Raw genomic sequence first — 21182 nt, 5'->3', positions numbered from 1 at the left:
TTCCAGGTCTGCTTCTGCACCTTCAGGCTACTGGTCCCGTCTGCTTGGGAAATATGGAGGCTGCTCCAGCTCCAAAGCTCCGCTCTTCACACACACACACACACACACACAGAGCAGCTTAGCTCCCAAACCACGCCTCTAGCTCTTACCCCGCCCCCCCTCCCCGAGCCCACTGAATGCTCAACAGAGCCTCTTCCTGACTATCTTGCAAAGAACTTCAAACTTCACACTACATAATCCCCTCCTCCTCACAGGTGGGGCATCCACAATTACTTTTGACTCCTGAAACCAGGGATCCTTCCCAGTCTTCATCTCCTGAGTCCATCAGTGTGTGCACCCTGAAGGAAGGCAGTCTATGGTGTTGGCTAATCCTTGCTGGATTTTTTTGGGGGGAGGTCTTTGTTTGTTTGTTTTGTTTTGTTTTCCTAGACAGGGCCTCACTATGGAGCTCTAGCTGTCCTGGAAGACCAGGCTGGCCTCGAACTTACAGAGATCCACTGGCTCTACCTCGAGTACCACTACCGTGCGGCTCCAGATTTTTTTTTTTTAATCAAAGTAATGCACATGCAACTGTGTTTACATTAAACCCTTCAGGTGGACTCAGCTAGTACATTCTAACGTTGATCCCCACCTACCTACCTACTGCACCACCCCCCTCCAGCTATCTAAAGACCTGAAATCTCACCCTCGACCAATTCATCCTGTAGCACCACATGTGGATCAGATTCTCTCCAACAGCCTCCCCCATCTGCTAAAATATAAAATTCGGGGCCAGCAATAACTCTGAAGATAAAGGTGCCTGCAACCAAGTCTTATCACCTGAGTTTCAGTCCTAGGGTCCACAGAAGAGTCTAAAGAGATAAATCACCCCTCCTCCCCAGTTGTCCTCTGACCTCCACAAGCCAGGAGCAGCACGCCCCACCCCAAACACACAAAATATAAAATATTTAAAAAATAATACAGTTCCTTCTGTGGCATACAAAACCATCCATGCTCTTCTTACTTCCACTAGCAAATTAGCCTGAGGTATCTTTTCTGTATTCCCTGCTCTTTAAGCTCTGCACTCCCGGCCAACAGGCCTACTCCCTCCCAGAATGTTCTACATTCTCGTTCTGAGTTTTTGCAGTTTCCTGTCTGGAATATGGCCTCCTCCATTGTCCACAAAAACACTGTATACCAGCTATGACAAGCCCCAGGTAAACAAAACAGTCCCTACTATGCTCAATAAGCGCCCTTCCTCCAGCTTCTGTTAACGAGGTGCTGTTCTGGTAGCCAGCACCCATTGAAAATGTCTTTGTGAGCACTGTCCCGTGTTACCATCGCAGTGCACCCAGAATGCAGTGGAGCCCACACAAGGGGTGGATTCTTTATCCTTTCTGAACCTCAATTCCTCAGATTAAGCGAGAATCTTAAGGACCCCACCTCCAGGGACCACCGTGAAGCTAGGACAAGGAACAATTAAATCTGGCCAGAGTAAACCCGTACCGAGGCAAAAAGGCTGGTTTTGCTCTTAAAGGTAGCAGCCACATTAGCTCTTAGACACAACGATATGCAAAGAAGCTGCGCAGTCAGGGGTTAGTAAATGCGGGTTCCCCCCAGGGTCTGACTAACAATGGCTGAAACGCCTTCTGCACAGTGCTCGGCACAAGAGATCACTAGGCATTCGCGCTCCAGCTGTTCGGTGGGGCCGCTGGGCCACTGAGCCGTGGGGTGGTCTGCGGTCCCCGGAATTCCCTGGGCGAGCCTAGAGACCCCTTCCCCACCGAGGAGGTCAACGAGGGCGGCGGGAAGCGGGATCACGTGCGGCGCGATGTTACTCACTGAGCCACAGCTCCAACGCTGCCGCCGACCCCGGGGCACCAGACGCCGACTCGGTCCCCGCTGGGGCTCCAGTCCCCGCCGCCACTGCCGTCGCTGCCATCTGCCCAGCCCAGTGCTGCGGCCGCAGTTACCCCTGCCCTAAAGCTGCTGCAGCCGCCGCCGCCGCCGCCTAGCCTTCTCTCCAGCTGCCGACGCGGCAGGGACAGAGAGGCACGTGATGGGGGCGGTCCCTACTGGACACGCCCATTTCTGACCCTGGTCCCACCTCCCCATACCGCTCCTCTGCGCCGCCTCCAACTCACGAGGTCTTTTTGTGCAAGACCACTTGAAAGATCAAAAACCAACCTAGCAAGTTACGGTCCCTTCTTCCTTGAGAAGTAGGGTTCCCAGATAAGAAGACACTGGACTCCTGGCTAAATCTGAATTTCAATAAAGCATCATCCTTTCAACATTTTTATTCATTAGGGTCTTCCCAGAGCACCTTCCATTCTGGCTTCCACACTTTTTTTAAATTTTCTACATGACACATTGCACCATAATTTATAAAACACCTATTTTATGAAAGAATACTTTTCTCAAAAGCAGGTGGTGATTCTCGTACTCTAAGAAGTGAACACGTTAATGTATAAACACACCTTTTTCTGATTGTTTTGGGTTAAGGTCACATGTAACCAGTAGATTTTGATCACTACACAGCTAAAGGACCCAGAACTCTTGATCCTCTTGCCACTATATTCCAAGCATGATAAAAGCAAATGCTACCACTACAGCTTTGTTGTGGTTTTGGTTTTGAGAAGGGTCTCTCACACTCGGTAGTCTAAAATGTTCTTGAACTATGTGGGCCAAGATAGCCTAAAACCCTGCAGTAATTCTCCTGCCTCAGCCTCCCAAGAGGTGGAACTACAGGTGTAAACTACCATGCTAGCCTTACACGTGAAATATTTTATTTAACTCTTCAATTAAAGGAGTCAAGATGTTGTATTAATATGTCCACAAGAAAAGCCAAAGGGCAAATTGATGTAGAATAAAGAACTATTGAAACAAACATGCAAATAGGTGCAAAACTGGCTCCAGCCAGTGGAGAAAGCTGTCTGCCCAGTGGACAGGATTAATATGCATGTCTAGACGCCAGAGTAATTTTGCATTGCTGTCAATGATCTACTACTGGCAGCACTGTTAAGAGTAAGGGAGGCCTCAGCCTGGCAGGCAATGGAGACAATGCACAAGGTTCCACTGAAGCACCAGTTCTTCCCTATTATCCCTCACCTGTCATTTCCCACCCTCCAGGCCACACCCCCAACACACACACACACACACACACACACACACACACACACACACACACACACGCACACACACACACACAAAGAAGGATTTTAATTTGCACAGATCTGTGCCTCCAGCACATCAAAAAGTGCTTGGCATACCAGTGCCAGTAAGTATCTGTTGAACAGACACATGAATAGTGGAAACAGTGACCCTGGGACTTTAGGCATATCACAATCCCAAATATATAAATATCTATTTTTTTATTTTTATGTCCATAGTGTTTTCCCTGCATGTCTGTCTATGCACCACATGCATGCCTGGTGCCTGAAGAGGCCAGAGAGGGTGTCAGATTCCCTAAGACTGGAATTGTAGACAGTGGTGAGCTGCCATGTGGGTGCTAGGAATTGAACCTGGGTCACACATACTCTTGACCACTTAGCCATCTTTCCAGCCTTGTTTTTAATTTTTTAAATACCGTACGTGTATGTGTGATGTGTATGTGTTGGTTCAGGCACACATGTCACTATGCTTGTGGAGCTCAGAGGACAACTTTGTAGAATTGGTTCTCTCCCCCCACCCATATGTGCATTCTGGGGATAGAACTCATATCACTAGGCTTGTATGGCAATCACTTTTACCTGCTGATCCAGTGAAATGGCTCCAAACATTTATGTTTAAAGGGACATTTTTGTGTTGGCCATGGTAGTACATACTTGTGAATTGAGCACTTGTGAGGCAGAAGCAAGATTATGAGTCAGAGTACACAGTGAGACCCTGTAACAAATAAATAACAAAGAAGCTGTTCATAGTAGTTCATAATCTATACTCACCACCCTGGGAAACATGAGGCAGGAGGACCCTGAGTTTGAGGCTAACCTGGGCCTACATCAGTGATAGCCCATATCAAGAAAAACAAGGACATTCGATGTGTTATATTTGTTTCAAACCAATGCTCCCATCTACATACCTGACATGCTACTATCCCTAACACCCTTCAACACAAGCAGTAATGAAACTACACACATGCCCACGTGACAAGAGACTAGGCACTGTGTGCCAGGTTTTATGCTAATCTATCTAGTTGTTTTTCTTAGATAGCTCACACTGATGCAATTAGTTTTCTCTGCTGGCTGGAGGGATGAAGATCAAGATACCAGGAGATGGAGCCTCTGGAGAAGGCTCCCTTCTTGCTGCAGATGTTTTGAATTCTCCCTGTGTTGTGTCCTCGTGTGTGGAGAAAAGGCAGAAAGCAGCTCTCTAGTCTTGTTTGTTCCACGAACAAACAAGCTCTTACTGATCGGGGCAATCTAGTTTCACCTCCCAAGTGCAAGGATTACAGGCTCACACCACTACGCCAGCAGAAGTGCTGTGGATATTGCTCTGTATGCTGTGAATGTGTTGCTCTGATTGGTTAGTAAATAAAATGCTGATTGGCCAGTAGCCAGGCAGGAGGTATAGGCAGGACAAGCAGAGAATTCTGGGAAGTGGAAGGCTGAGTCAGGAGATGCTGCTAGTTGCTGCTGCCATGAGAAACAAGATATAAGGATACCAGTAAGCCACGAGCCACGTGGCAAGGTATAGATTTATAGAAATGGGCTAATTTAAGATATATAAGAACTAGATAGCAAGAAGCCTGCCACAGCCATACAGTTTATAAGTAATATAAGTCTCTGTGTGTTTACTTGGATTTGAGCAGCTGTAGGAACCGGGCAGACACAGGAAAACTCCAGCTACACAGAATACCCCTCTTGTTCTAAAGACATCAATCTCACGGTGCACCTCGACCCCTCAGGACCTCACGTAAACCTGATCACCTTACCAAGGCCTTGCCTCTAAGGTCACACTGGAGGTGAGGGCTCTAGCATAGGCATGGGGTGCAGGGCATATTTCAGTCTACATTACCCAGGTAGGGAACATTTCATACTTTAATGAAAATGGTGTTGTCTTAAGCACATCTATGTTACTTGATTTGGTTCTTTTGAGAATCACTTCACATCTCTGTAAACTGTTGATAATTGAAAAAAATGGGGAACTATTCTTACCCATAGGCATGCAAATGAATACTGTGCAGGCAACACACAACCCCTTTCCCCTGGAAAAACCAGTTCTGTGGTCATTTGCATATTTATTGCAATATTTCTAGTCTAGAGACTGTTCTTTAGATTCTCCTTTGAAGCAGTTTTAAAATCTCACCAATTGATTTATCATCTTTTGTTTTTTTCAGACAAGATTCCTGTAGTGCAGGCTAGCCTCAAACTTGACCTGTAATGGAGGATGGGATTACAGGGGTACACTACCATGCCTGGTTTAGGTAGTACAGGTGATTGTACACAGGGTTTTGTGCACTGTGGTCAAGCACAATGCCAACTGAGCCCCAGCCCTCTTCATTACTGTAAATGGAAGTTTCTGCCCCACCAGCAACTCCCAGATACCCAGCAGCCACTTTGCAAATTACCACACAGAGGCTTATATTAATTATAAATGTTTGGCCATTAGCTCAGGCTTGTTACTAACTAACTCTTACACTTGAATTAACCCATAATTCTTTTTTTTTTTTTTTTTTTTGGTTTTTCGAGACAGGGTTTCTCTGTGTAGCTTTGCGCCTTTCCTGGAACTCATTCTGTAGCCCAGGCTGGCCTTGAACTCACAGAGATCTGCCTGCCTCTGCCTTCCGAGTGCTGGGATTAAAGGTGTGTGCCACCACCACCCGGCAACCCATAATTCTTTTTTTTTTTTTTTTTTTTTTTGGTTTTTCGAGACAGGGTTTCTCTGTGTAGCTTTGCGCCTGTCCTGGAACTCACTTGGTAGCCCAGGCTGGCCTCGAACTCACAGAGATCCGCCTGGCTCTGCCTCCCGAGTGCTGGGATTAAAGGCGTGCGCCACCACCGCCCGGCCCCCATAATTCTTATCTATGTTTAGCCACGTGGCTCATGGCTTGCTACCTCATTTTCTACACACTCTGCTTGCTCGGTGGCTGGCTGGCATCTCCTCCAACTTTGCTCTTCTTCATCTCTTCTTCAGTTTGATTGTACCACATAACTTTATTCTCACCATTCGCCAAACAGGTTTATTACCAACCAATGAGAGCAACACATATTCACAGCATACAGAAGGACCATTCCACTGCACATTACTCTTTTTTTTGTTTGTTTTTCAAGACAGGGTTTCTCTGTGTAGTTCTGGCTGTCCTGGAACTCCCTCTGTAGACCAGGCTGGCCTTGAACTCACAGAGATCTGCCTGCTTCTGCCACCCAAGTGCTGGGATTAAAGGTGGGTGCCACCACTGCCTGGACTCTTCAGTACTCTTAATAGTTCCTCTCTTGAAAATTCTTGGGCTGGGCACGTGCCCCTTATTCCAGCACTTGGAGGCAGAAGCAGGCCAATCTCTATGAATTCAAGACCACCCTGGTCTACATAGTGAGTTCTAGGATAGCCAGGGCTACTAGAGAGAACCTGTCTCAAACAAACAACAAACAAACAAACAAGGGGCTGGAGAGATGACTCAGTGGTTAACAGCACTGGCTGTTCTTCCAGAGGTCCTGAGTTCAATTCCCAGGAACCACATGGTGGCTCACAACCATCTATAATGAGATCTGGTGTCCTCTTCTGGCATAAAGGCATACATACAGAGAGAGCATTTACACACACACACACACAAAAAAAAAAAAGAAAAGAAAAGAAGAATGAAAGAAAGGAAATTCTAGGGCTGGGAATTTACCTCCCGAGTGGAGTGTATTGCCTAGCATGCACAACTGGCCAAGCTCCAATACATACACACAAAGTGTCGGGGTGTCTGTGTGTGTAAGATCTCAGGAAAAAGCTCCTTAATGTCCAAGGCTAGAGCAATTTGAGCAGCAAAACAGAAGGCAGACTCAGTGGCACGTGCCTTTAGTACCAGCACTTGGGAGACAGAGTCAGGCAGATCTCTGAGTTCCGGGCCAACCCATCTTCATAGTGAGCTTCAGGCCAGCCGAAGCTACACAGAGAGACCCTATCTCAAGGGGGCAGGGGAGTAGCATTGGATATAACCCTTAGCATAAGATAAATATGCACAAATCCATCGTGATCTAAATGGTTTAATGCATGGGGGCAGGTGACACATTTCTCATGCAGAGACTTTCATGTAATACATGTAATTTCTGCAACTATATGCCACCCTCAAGGAGGTAAATAGCAGCTGACTTCAGAAGAGTACAGCATGAAAGGTGAGGGGACAAGGGACAGTCACTCTACAGTGGAGAAATCTGACAAATGTTGCCTCAGCTAAAGGGGCCGGGGTGGGCACTGTTAGATTATTTTAAAAAGCAGCTATAGAGAGAAAGAAGGTGGGGAGAAAGAGAGGCTTGGCCTAACCTTAGCTCGGACCATTTTTATTCACAGCAAAAGAGTATTTTGTCACCCACATGTGTGGATTCCCAAAATGCCTACAGGGAAAGAGATCTCTTATATGGGCAAAAATGGGTGGAAATGACTTCCCTAGTCTGCAAAGGAATCTGGGAAGTGTAGTCTTTCAGCAGGAAACTATCATTCCTACCTCTGAGAGGATATAAAAAAATGCAGGGCAGGAATGTTATAGTTGTTTTCTGCTGAGGAGAGTCTTTGAGGAGGGGGTAGTTCTAGGTCCATTGAAAATGGGAGTCCCCTGGTCATGTAGCAGGGAGAGAGTCTTAACTTGGTTACCTGTGATGATGGATCAGGTGACTGCCATCTTGTATTCCTGAAGGGACTTGAAAATAACTATTAGAATGCTGTAAGCAGATATGTGGTGACAGAGTAAAACTGAGACATTTCTTGGGAAGGTTGGGGGATAGCAAGGAACAGAGGTGGGAGAAAGTGGCCATAGAGTTGATTCAGGGTGACAGTGACTAGTCCCATCACCAAGACTGTTGCACTAATGAGCTAGCAGAAGTAGCAGGGAGCTAGAGAGTATCGAAGGACGGGAACAGGAGAAAATAGAGGACTAATGTAAAGAAATGTATTTGACTTGGGGTGAAAGGAGGAAAGTCTGTTTTAGTTAGAATTCCACCACAGCATCTAAAAGGTCTTTTTGCAGATGTATCAGGAGCAAATGGGACTGTTATAGGGTGAAAGGGATTAGGAGAGCTTACATGGAACATTGTGTTTGAGTATAGGGTGAAGTTCAGTAAGTAAAACTTTTGTTTGTTAGTTTGATCTTTCTTTCTTTCTTTCTTTCTTTCTTTCTTTCTTTCTTTCTTTCTTTCTTTCTTTCTTTCTTTCTCTCTCTCTCTCTCTCTCTCTCTCTCTCTCTCTCTCTCTCTCTTTCTTTCTTTCATTTCTTTCTTTCTTTATTTTGAGACAGGGTTTCTCTGTGTATCCTGGCTGTCCTGGAACTGACTCTATAAATCAAGCTAGCCTCAAGCTCAGAGATCCACCTGGCTCTGCCTCCAGAGTACTGGGACTAAAGGTGTGAGCCACCATGCCCGATGGCTTTTGGAATTTCTTTAAAAACATCCACAAGCATCACTGCCAAAGCCTGCGTACTCCTTGTAGGCTTCAAGGTAAGAGTGTACCAATTGGCCCTGGAGCTCTATCTGGATAAAATCTAGATTATATTCTCAAAGCACCACAGGTGAGCCCAGATTAGATCAAATCTTCATCCAAGTCCTAAATTAAGTTTCCTCCTGAAAACTCTGAGGGCTTATGGGTAAAGGATATCACGTCATAGAATCGTTTGTTGACTCTGCAGGTACAAAACCAACTGTCAAGGATACCACCTGGATATTCTGAATAACTTTCCAAAGCTGTGAGTTTGATAGCTGAGTATCTAGCATACTCCTTTACTGAGGGAACATGGGTGGTTATGGTATAGTTTATACTATAGACCCTGAAATTAGCTTTTGCTAAGAGGAAGAATTGAATGCCAGGGTAAAGAGCATGACCAATTGAACTAGCATGCAGGAAATGACCAGGCAACCACAGTGATCTGTCTTGATGTATGCACCTCACCACGGTAAAACAACTGTGCTTTACCTTTGGTCTTTAACCCACAGTCCCACAGTAATCATGAGAAAAATAAGTATCAGTGAAGGGACCTACTACAAAACACCTCGCTGGTATTCCTCAAAACTGTCTAGTTTGTAAAACAAACAAAACAAAACAAACAAAAACAAGCACAGTCTGAGACTGGCACTGTCAAGACAAGCCTGAGGCATTATTATGTGGTGTCATGGGAGAGGATACTGTAAGTAAAAACCTAGGAGCTGAGTGATGACGCAGGCCTACAATCCCAGCACTAAGGCACAGGGAGTTCTTGGTTAGCCTGGGTGACAGGGTCTTACTCTTACAAAACAAAAACGAAGGAAAACCAAGGGAATCTAAATAAATAGACTTCAGCTAATAAAATGTACAGTACTGGTTCATTCATTTTGACATATACGCCACAGTATGATATAAATAATAGGAGAAATGGGACTGGGTATGGCTGAAAGTGATTACCTGGCATGTGTGAGGCCCTCCATTTTACTCCCAACACAAATACTAATGATAACAATGGGAAAAACAATAGAGAAGCCAGATGTGTGGCACAGAGGTTATTCCAGAACTCTGGAAGCTGAGGCAGGAGAATCATTCAAGGGCAGCCTGAGCTGCATAGAAGGACCCTGTCTCAAAATAACAAAAGAGTAAAAACAAAACAAAACAAAACAAACAAAAAAAACAAAAAACCAAAGGGCAAACTGATGATGGAAATACAGAAACTCTGAATTATCTTTTCAATTCATTTGTATTTGGTTTGGTTTTGTGAGGCAGGGTCTTCACTTACAGTCTTCCTCACACAATCATCCTCCCTCAGCTTCTTGGAATTACAGGCAGGTGTTATCAGACTGGCTTTTTTTTTTTTCCTCCTGAGACAGCGTCTTAAATCTGTAGCCCAGGCTGGTCCCAACCTCATAGTGACTCTTCTCAGTTCCTGAGGTTACAGGCTTGTCCCACTATGCACAGCTCAGGCCTATATTTTTCTTTTTTTTTTAATGTTCATTTTTGTGTTTTTGCCATGGGTGTTGGGGTCCCCTAAAACTGGAGTTTCAGACAGGTGTGAGCTGCCATGTGGGTGCTGGGAATTGAACTCAGGTCCTCTGGAAGAAGAGTCAGCACTCTTAACCCCTGAGCCATCTCTCCAGCCCCCCTAAATTTCTTTTTTAATCTTTATTATTATTGCTATGTGTGTAAATGCACACCTGATGCCCAAGTTGGGCAGAAGAGGCCATCAGATCTTCTACATCTGGAGTTACAGATAGTTGTGAGTCACCATGTGGGTGCTGGGAACCAAACCTAGGTCCTCTGCAAGAACAGTGAGGCTCATAACTGTAGAACCATCTACGGTAGCTTTTTCATTTTTAAAAGCTTAATAGCTGGGTGTGGTGGTGCATGCCTTTAATCCTAGCACTTATCAGGAGGTAGAGGCAGGAGGATCTCTGTGAGTTAGAGCCCAGCCTGGTCTACATAGCCAGCTCCAAGACAGCCAGGACTACAGAAAGAGACCCTGTCTCAAAATAAACAACAACAAAAGTTTAACAATTATCAGTCCTTGAGGATAACAGATAGATGTGGTGGCGTGCACATGCCTGTAATTCCAGCACTGGCAAGAAGGTAGGAAAAGGGAGAGTTCAAGATGGGCAGTGATGGTGCATGCCTTCAATCCTAGCACTGGCGAAGCAGAGTTAGGTAGATTTCTGCAAGTTTGAGGCCAGCCTGGCAGTCTGGTCTACAAACCGAGTTTCAATGCAGCCAGAGCTGTAACACAGAGAAACTCTGTCTCAAAAAAACCAAGTGTGTGTGTGGGGGGGCGAGGTAGAGTTCAAGGCTACCTGGGCTACACAGAGGCCCTGTCTCAGAAAATAATAAATAAAGGTAACAAACCCACGTGGGTGGCACACATACTTAAGGTCCTGTCTTCTCTCCCCTCCGCACCCTCAGGCCTAACAGAACCTGGCACACAGTATTTGCTCCATAAATGAATGAGGACAAGGTTAGACAGACGCAGCCAAGAGAGATGAGGTGTTCTCCAGACAGAAAAGATCCTTTGTCAGCGATATGCTACAGCAGCCAGCTTGAGAGAACACAGGTGGGGGTGGAGCTCTTTTCCAAATTTGGAAGGAATGGCTGGGACCCCAACAATTTGCCCAGATCTGAAGGTAAAGTTGGAAATCCCAAAATCATCATCAAAGGCTTAATCTGGTCTGCTTTCTAAATTATTAAACCCGCCAGTCATGTTGTCACATGCCTTATTAAGAGAAAGAGCAACCACAAATGATGTGAAGCTATGGGCACTGCATGCCATATTCCAACTGAACATGGCAGCCCTTGATCAACACTCTTGACACCTGATCCAATTAGATGATATATCTAGAGCTTTTATCTTTCTTTTTAACTTTTATTTTATGTGTATGGGTATTTTGCCTGCATGTATATCTGTGTCTGTTCACCACATATGTGGGGTACCCACAGAGAACAGAAGAGAGCATTGGATCCTCTGGAACTGGAGTTCCAGATGGTTGTAAGCTGCTATGTGGGTGCTGGGAATTAAACCTAAGTCCTCTGTAAGAGCAGCCAGTGCTCCTAACTGCTGAGCCATCCTATAGTGATATATTGTGGAGCCCAATAAAGCTTACCTGGGGATCAGAGAACAAAGCCAGCCACTAAATTAGACATAGAGGTCAGGCAGCAGTGGCATACACCTTTAATCCTATCACTGGGAAGCTGAGATCCATTTTGGATCTCTGTGAGTTCAAGGCCACACTGGGCCACATGAGAGAAACAGAACCAGGTGGTGGTGACACACGCCTTTAATCCCAGGAAGTAATATGGCAGGACACATAAAGGTATATAAGGCGTGAGGAAACAGGCACTCGCTCTCTTGAGGCTGAGGATTTCATAGAGGTAAGCTAGTGGCTGGCTGTTCTGCTTCTCTGATCTTTCAGCTTTCACCCTGATATCTGGCTCTGGGTTTTTTATTAGAAGACCTTTTAAGATTCGTGGTACATCATCCCTCCAGCCTCTTTTCTTCTTCTCTTTACCTCCTAGGCATGTGCCACCAAGGCCTGGTGAGTAAGTGTGCTTACTGCCAAGTGTAGGCATGGTGGGGATCAAACAGATGCTTTCTTGCATGCTAGCCAAGCATCCCCAGCTTTGTGTCTGGGCCTTCATTCAGATACCTATTGGTGACCTGCTCTATGAGTGGGTGCTTCCTGATCACCTACTGTGTGAACAGGTGCCATTATCAACACGGGGGATACAGTATTGGGCAAGGCAGATGAGCCTCCTGCACATGTGGACCTCACAATCTGACTCTAACTTAAAGTGGCTGCAGAACTAATTATTCAGCCGTTTCCATAATCAATTCCAACTGTGTACTGCAGAGAACCCAGTGAGGATTTATGAAGGAGGAGGCTCTAGATGTCAGGGGCTTCCTGTTGACATTGGAGCTAAGACCCAAAGTTTAAGAATGAGGAGGCAAGGTTGGGGTGGACAGCATGAGCAAAGGCAGAAAGGAAGCAGGGATACCCAAGAATCGAAGGAAGGCTGATGTGGCCAAAGACTAGAGAATAAGAGGCTGGGGCATGACAGAGATGAATGAAGAGGTCAGGAAAGCAAACAGGCAGCTCTATCAAGCCCTTCCAATGGCTGGACTATTGTTTTCAGTTCAAATGTGCAGTTTATTCAACTATTACCAAACACTCTGATGATAATTTTATGTATTAACTTGACTGGGCCATAGTAGCTAGTTAGACCTTTCTGGGTATGTCTGTGAGGTGTTTTTGGAAGGAATCACAACTGGAATTGGGAGACTCAGAAAGTTAGATGGCTGTCCCCTATGTGGGTGGGCTCATTCAATCTATTGAGGGACTATAAAGAATATATGGAGTTTAATTCTTCCAGGTAGCCTGAGCTGGGACACTGGTATCTTCTACCATGGATGCTCCCAATTCTCAGGTCTGTGAACTACATTGGCTTGTGGGTGATAGGTGGTAAGACCTTAGCTTCTGTAATCACATGAATTACTACCTTATACCCATTTTCTTTTTAGACATACGTCTACCTGATTCTGTTTCTCTGAGAACTCTAATACAGGTCCTCATAGGCCATGTTGAACAAACTTAGTTTTGTCACAACAAGAGCCACCTCATTCATGTCCAGTTTTGGCTCTAGTGTGCTCTGCCTCTAGTCCAGCCCTGCTCTAATCTCTCTTCAGCATGTAGCCAAGAATAACTTCCCAAATCAAACCTGATTATGTAGATGTAACCAGCCGTCTTATTAAATAAGAAACACAGAGCTGATTCAGAGAAGAAAGCCAAGAGGTCAGAGCTAAGAGCCTTACCCTTCCTGCTTCAGGGATCCTCTTCAGCCAAGAGAGCTCTCCGAAAGGGAGCTACTTCCTGTGTGTTTGTCTTTATAGTCTTTCTGTTCTGCCTTCTCATTGGTTGTAAACCCAAACACATGACTGCCTCGTCACTGCCTGTCTGTAGAGACTTCCAGGTCTTCTATGGTTGGGATTGAGATTAAAAGCGTGTGTCTCCAATGCTGGCTGTATCCTTTTACACACAGAGATCTACCTAGCTCTGTCTACCAAGTGCTGGGATTAAAGGCGTGCGCCATCACCGCCATGCTCTTGCTATGGCTCTAATAGCTCTGACCCCCGGGTAACTTTATTTATTAACATACAATTAAAATCACATTTCAGTACAAATAAAATACCACCATATGATCATGTCACTTCTCTGCTTTAAACATTTCACCCACCTCACAAACACCCAAATCCTTGTTTTCACTACACCAACCCTAACTTGGTTCAGGTGCAAGCCCAGCCAGGCAAAACCCATTCTCAGAGTCTGACTGATGTACCGGAATCCTCTTCTCTAACAGTGATGCGTACAAAAATAGGAAGTTGAGTTGGGGAAGGGTGCCCATAGAAGTGGCTTTGCTTTCAGGACAGAGCCATAGAAAACCACTCTCCCACCAGGCAAGAGAAGGAAGTGGCAGTTGACTGTGATGGAGGCTGCTGCCGATGATCTAAGACCAGGAGAGCAGCAGTGGAATGACCCTGAGCCCTTGCTGACGTCACTAAGTCGACAGTTCCCACAGCCTAGTTTACCACTGAACTTTCAGCTCTGTGGGAAAAAGAAATGGTGTTTAAGCAGGTTAGAAACTGGATTTGGGTATCTGAAAGCTAGTACCCAGATCTAATTTCCCTGATATACTGGGTCCTAAAGTTAGAAGTTATCATTTAGCTCTCCCTACAGACTGAACCATCCCACCTGGCCAAACTCCACTTTGGTCTTTCACAAAGCCATGCCCTTCCAGATGTCAGGACTCAAGACAACCATGGACAATGGACCAGACAGCTAACTACAACAGCAGATCTTGCAAGGGAGGATTGTTTCCTGGGGTGGAGGAAGCTATGCTGGGAGCCTGTTGGGATCTAGCAGAGCTGATCTAGCCAGCTGATAATGGCTTCTTCTGAAAAACAAAACAAGACTGGTCTGATAGAGGAAGTCTCAAACACTTTTTATTTATGAGATTTTAACTTGATTCTCTGCTGTGTATCAAGCAATGTACCAAGTATTGTGTTTATAACCAAAAATAACAGACGTCCTGTCTGCCTCGATCTCAAATTTTTAAAATAGTAAATGTAAATTTCACACTAGAGTAAGTACTATGAAGAAAACTTTTTTGGTTCTGGGAATTGAACCCATGGCTTTGTGCATTCTAGGCAAAAACCACTCTACTACCCAGACACGTTTCTAGTTCTACGACAAAAGTTAAGTTAAATGAAGGCAGTGTCTTGCCTACGGTTTTCATTGTTGTGAAGAGACACCATGGCCATGGCAACTTTTTTTTTTTAACCACAGCAACTCTTATAATGAAAATATTTAATTGGGGTGGCTCCCTTACAGTTTCAGAGGTTCAGTCCACTATCATCATGATGGGGAGCATTGCAGGGTGCAGACAGACGTAGTGCTGGAGCTGAGTGCTACATCTTCCAGGCAACAGGAAGTCAACTGAAACACTGGGCAGTATCCTGGGCACAGGAAACCTCAAAGCCCACCCTGAGTGACACACTTCCCTCCAACAAGGCCAAACCTACTCCAACAAAGCCACATTTCCTAATAGTGTCACCCCCTATGTGATTATGGAGGCCAATGACACCCAAACCACCACAGGAAGCAGGAATGAGATTGCAAATGTGGTTACCAAAACATTCTTTGTTTGCTGGTTTGTTTTTTTTCGAGACAGGGTTTCTCTGTGTAGTTTTGGTGCCTGTCCTGCAACTTGCTCTGTAGCCCAGGCCGGCCTTGAACTCACAGAGATCCGCCTGGCTCTGCCTCCTGAGTGCTGGGATTAAAGGCGTGCGCCACCACCCGGCAAAACACTTTTCTGAGACAGACAGTCTCTAAATCCACTGAAGAGAGAATCCCTAAAAGAGGAAGCATTCCTCTCTCACTACAGTGGGTCCCTGCAGATGGTGCCGTTAGCTGTCTGTCCCACTGACCACAGCTGACAGGACCAGGGAAAGATGCTCTCCTGGGAGTTTGGACACAGAAGCTCTGGTATTTAATAGGCAGTGTAGAGGAGAGATGATTTAGCAGGGCACCGAAGGCTGAGTGGCAGAGATGCAGAGAAAGCCAGCCCACAGAGGGAATATGAGCACAGAGACTAATCCAAGAAACTGGCAGTTTCAGAGGAACAAAAAGCAGCTGCCTCAAGTCCCAGTGGATTTCAGTAGATTCTCAGCACTCCAGAGGTCCAGGTGGAAGTCTTGACCTTTGGGTCTGCGAGTCCTAGAGTTTTCAATGCATTCCCTGGTGGACTGTTACCTAGTCTGCTTTATTCCTTGCAATAAAAATACTGCTCTAAGCCGGGCGGTGGTGGCGCACGCCTTTAATCCCAGCACTCGGGAGGCAGAGCCAGGCGGATCTCTGTGAGTTCGAGGCCAGCCTGGACTACCAAGTGAGTTCCAGGAAAGGCGCAAAGCTACACAGAGAAACCCTGTCTCGAAAAACCAAAAAAAAAAAAAAAAAAAAAAAATAATAATAATAATAATACTGCTTCTAAGGATAACAATGCTGATGATCAGAATGACTGAGAATTGTAGCTAATATTTATTGTTTTACATTTATTTATTTATTTATTTGATTTTTTCGAGGCAGGGTTTCTCCATGTAGTTTTGGTGCCTGTCCTGGATCTCGCTCTGTAGACCAGGCTGGCCTGGAACTCACAGAGATCCTCCTGCTTCTGCCTCCTGAGTGCTGGGATTAAAGGTGTGTGCCACCACCGCCCAGTGCTAATATTTATTTAAAAAAAAAAAAAAGAAACAATGTAGCCATTGGGCAACAATTCCCTGCTTTCTCTCCCTCAGCCTGACAGCCACTGTTGTGCTTTGTCGGTTCATCAGTGTTATAGCATTTGTCAGAACCAACTTAGCATTTTTGTTCGTTTTGAGATAGGGTCTCATACAGCTCAAGCTGGTTTCAAATTTGTTATGGAAGCAGGCAAGATAGCTCTGAGGGATTTTTTTTTTTGGGGGGGGGCAAGGATACAAGGACTCACTGTGTTGCCTTGGCTGGCCTGGAACTTGGCTCAGTGAGGAAAAGTACTTGTGTTAAAAGTCTGATGACCTGGCAGGGCAGTGGTGGTACATACCTTTAATCCCAGTACTCCAGAGGCAGAGGCAGGCAGATCTCTGTGAGTTCAAAGCCAGCCTGGGCTATAGAGAGAGTTCCAGAACAGCCAAGGCTACACAGTGAAACCCTGTCTCAAAAAAACAAAAAGTCTGGTGACCTGAATTCAATCCCTGGAACTTCAGCTGAAGGTGAGAACTGACCCCTGAAAGTTGACCTCTGACCTCACATGTATACCTGCATACTATACAACTAATTAAAAAATAAATTAAATAATTCTATATGGAGCTGAGGATGGAGGATGACCTTGAATTGCTGATCCTCTGGTTTCCACCTCCAAATGCTGGGATTACAGGCCCAAAATATCATACCAGATCTACTTTGTAGGTGGAGTTTTCCTGTTCCAATCGCCTGCTCCCAAATAACCAACACAGAGGCTTAATATTACTTATAAATGCCCAGCAGATAGCTCAGGCTTGTTACTAGTGAACTCTTACACTTAAATTAACACATATTTCTTATCTATGCTTCCCCGTGTGGCTCATGGCTTGTTACCTCATTTTCTACACATCCTGCTTCCTCGGTACATCTCCCTCTCTCCACCCCTCTTCATCTAGTATCCGCAGTTTGACTGTCCTGCCTAACTATATCCTGCTTTGCTGTAGGCCAATCAGCTTCTTTATTAACCAGTGAGAGTAATACATATTCACAGTGTACAGAAGGATTATTCCACAACATTACTTAGCATTACTATCACTTTGGGAAAATATTCACATTCCCTGAGCACAAGCCTATGTTCTCTCTATCCCCTCACCCTTTCCCCCTCCTTTTGGCTTTAGCCAGGATGACCTTGAGCTCATCTTCCACCTCAGCCCCCACGCCTTTAATCCCAGCACTTGGGAGGCAGAGCCAGGTGGATCTTTGTGAGTTCGAGGCCAGCCTGGTCTACAGAGCGAGATCCAGGACAGGCACCAAAACTACACAGAGAAACCCTGTCTCGAAAGACCAAAAAAAAAAAAAAAAAAAAAAAAAAAAAAAAAAAAAATTTTGCCGGGCGGTGGTGGCGCACGCCTTTAATCCCAGCACTCGGGAGGCAGAGCCAGGCGGATCTCTGTGAGTTCGAGGCCAGCCTGGGATACCAAGTGAGTTCCAGGACAGGCGCAAAGCTACACAGAGAAACCCTGTCTCGAAAAACCAAAAAACAAAAAACAAAAAAAAAAAAGAGTTGGAAGGGGTGTGGAAGACCAGCCCCCACACTTATTTACCCCAGGAACTCTTGAAGAATGAATGAGGGATAAGAGAATTAGTTAGAAATAGAGGGGGAGAGAAACAGAGAGAAAACACAGGATAGACTCGGGTGGGCCTGGATCCTTATCCACTGGCCCAGAAACTTTATTCCAAAGGTCTATTTATAACAATGCCAAGGGATGGACCTCTCCCTTGCTAGTTACAGTCACCTGGTACCCAGGCCCATGGTCCAATCAAACCCTTATGCAGTCCTGCTGGGTAAAGCCACTAGGAAATCTAATGGGCTCCAACAGAGGTGGGGGGCAGCAGTTAAGAGCACTGGCTGTTCTTGCAGTAGACCTAGGTTCTATTCATAGCACCCACATGGCCGCTTATAGCTGCCTATAACTCCAGTTCCAGGGGATCAGAGGTCCTTTTCTGACCTCAATGGGGGCCAGACATTACACATGGCAAAGAGACATACATGCAGGCCAACATTCATACAACAAAAATATTTTTTTTTTTAAATTAAGAGTTGGTCTAGGCATAATGGCACTGCCTTTAATTCCAGTACTTGGGAGAAAAAAGACAGATCTCTGTGAGTTCAAGGCCAGCCTAGTCTACAAAGCTAGTTCCAGGCCAGCCAGGGCTATATATCGAGAACCTGGATCCCAAAAAAGAGTTAGACTGGACTCTTGAAATTGTCATAGGTCTGAGTTTAAATAAGACTTTGTCTCATATCATATCCCAAAAGTGTTACTTAACTTTTCACAGCCTCAGTTTCTCCATCTGTAACATAGGAAAATACAACAAAACAATATTCCTCCCCCCCAAAAAACAGTAATAATACCACCTATCTCCTGGGGTAAGAGTTAATGAGCTAAGAGCTGGAGAGCTAGGTCAGCAGTTAAGAGGACTGGCTGCTCTTCCAGAAGACCCATGTTGAATTCCTTGCACTCACACAGCAGCTCACAACTGTCTGTAATGCCAGTTCCACGGGATCCAACACACATGTAGCTCACACAGACATACATGTAGTCAAAACCCAATGCACAGAAAATAAATAAAAATAAATCATTTAAAAAAAAGTTAATGAGATACAGTGGTGGTGCATGCCTTTAATCCCAGTACTCACGGGAGGCAGAAGCAGGATCTCTGTGAATTCAAGGCTAGCCTGGTCTACAGAATGAGTTCTAGGACAGGCTCCAAAGTCACAAAGAAGCCCGTGAGCAGCTGAGTAGATGCAGCACACACACAGTAATCCACTGATGTTATTATTCTGCCCCACTCTGTAGTCAGCTTCTGGAATTTCCTCCATTTAAGTCCCTGGGGAAGGTTTCTGACATTGAGTATGTCTCTATGGGACTATCTATTCCTAGTGAAGGTTGGCAGCAGCACCTCCGGTAGTCCATCAGGTTCAGAATCTGAATCTTAAGCTCAAAGTCACCCAACACCTAAGGGGAAATAGCTAAAAAAAGTAAACACTCACCGTCACCGGGGTTTACTTGTCCCCACTGCAGACTTCAGCTAAACAGGCCATCAGCTACCATTGCCTGGTTCCCATCTGTCTCAGCTAAGGATTCTATTGCTGTGATAAAACACCATGACTAAAATTAACTTGGGGAGGAAAGGGTTTATTTCATCCTAGAACTCTCATATTCTAACATGGAGGGAAGTCAAGCAAGGAACTCTAGGCAGAAACTGAAATCAGAGGCCATGGAGGAACACTGCCTGCTGACTTGCTCCCTATGGCTTATGTGACCTGCTTTCTTATATCATTCAGGACCAACTGCCCAGAGATGGCATGCCCAGTGGGTGGGGCCCTTCCACATCAATTACTCAAGAAAATGTCCACAGACCAATTTTATAAAGGCATTTTCTCAATTAAGACCCCCTCCTCCCAAGCTGGACATGGTAGTGCACCCATGAAAGGAAGAGTCCCCAAAACAGGCAAGACTCAGAGACAGCCCCCGCTCCCACTGTTAGGGGTTTCACAAGAACACCAAGCTACACAACTGTCACATTTCATTGGCTCACAGGAGCCTGTCACATATATGCAGAGGGCCTAGGTCAGACCCACGCAGGCTCCCTGGGTCAGTTCAGTCTCTGTGAGTTCCTATGGGCCCAGGTTAGTTGATTCTGTTTTCTTGTGGTATCCCTGACCCTTCTGGCTCCGACAGTCCTTCCACACCCCGCTTTTGCAGGATTTCCTGAGCTCTGCCTAATGTTTGGTTGTGGGTCTCTGCATGTTTCCATCAGTTGCTGGATGAAACCTCTCTAATGACATTTGGGCTAGGCACCAATCTATGAGTATAGCAGAATACCATTAGAAATCATTTTATTGGCCTTTTTTTTTGCTGGTCATATTTGGTTCTATCCTAGGTTGCTGGGCTACCTAGCTTCTGGTTCCTAGCTTTCCAGGCAGTGTCAGGGGTGGGCTCCCTTTTGTGGCATGGGTCTCAAGCTGGAGCGGACACTGGTTGGCCACTCTCCCAATTTCTGTGTCACCTTTACTTTATCTTGTAGGTAGGACAAATTGTAGGTCAAAGGTTTTGAGGCTGGGTTGGTGTCCCATCCACTGGGAGTCTTCTTGGTTATAGATGGCAAGGTTCTTTATGATCAAGCCTTCTTCAACAGTCGACTGGTTATGCATCTGCCCTCCTCAGGAGAGAGTGTGCTGGTGCAGAAAGTTGCCCCTAAGGAAATCTAGAAGCCCTGCTGGGGTCTTGTACCGGGTCACCATGTTCCTTAAGCTACTCTGAGTTAGTTAGGACCTCAAGAACAGAAACTTGATTTCAGGGATCTGAATACAGTGATTTACAAGCAATGGTGGATATGATGAAAGGCACCAAACATAAGGAGAGTGAAGGTCTCTAGTTAAAGCATCATGTCTCAGGAACTGGAAGAGAGCAGATGACCTTCAAGGAAAGAAGACACAAGCTACCCTAAATCCAAGACAAAGAGCAACACCAAACACAAGTGTTTACTTTGCTGGAAGAGCAACTTCTCTATTTACAATCAAAAGAAAAGTCTGATGTCTAGTTCAGCCCTGCCTATGTACATTATGGCTCTTAACTCCAAATGGGGCCTCAGAATTGGGATCCATGAATCCAGACCAGCACTGAACTATTGTGGGCTAAACTGTGCCCCGCCTACTATTCTGAACATAGAACCCTAAGCCCTAGTATCATATAATGTTAGACTGCACTCGGAGGTCAGACCTTTAAA

The 21182-nt window shown here is 45.4% G+C and overlaps 1 protein-coding gene across 1 annotated transcript in view; it reads right to left on the bottom strand.

The window, feature by feature from the left end:
* The window catches only part of Gga2 (golgi associated, gamma adaptin ear containing, ARF binding protein 2), a 36830-nt gene extending 34811 nt beyond the window's left edge, over window positions 1-2019 (bottom strand). Inside the window, exon 1 of the mRNA XM_052763059.1 lies at window positions 1822-2019. Within this exon, the coding sequence (XP_052619019.1) occupies window positions 1822-1921 (100 nt within the window). The 5' untranslated portion in view covers window positions 1922-2019. The remainder of the gene's footprint in view (window positions 1-1821) is intronic.
* Window positions 2020-21182: the final 19163 nt, after the last annotated feature.

This window comes from Peromyscus californicus, unplaced genomic scaffold, assembly GCF_007827085.1.
Source record: "Peromyscus californicus insignis strain IS unplaced genomic scaffold, ASM782708v3 Scaffold_4__1_contigs__length_199733344, whole genome shotgun sequence".
NCBI classification, from domain to species: Eukaryota; Metazoa; Chordata; class Mammalia; order Rodentia; family Cricetidae; genus Peromyscus; species Peromyscus californicus.
The sequence above is the reverse complement of the archived record's forward strand: the minus strand, read 5'-3'. Positions and strand labels throughout refer to the sequence as shown.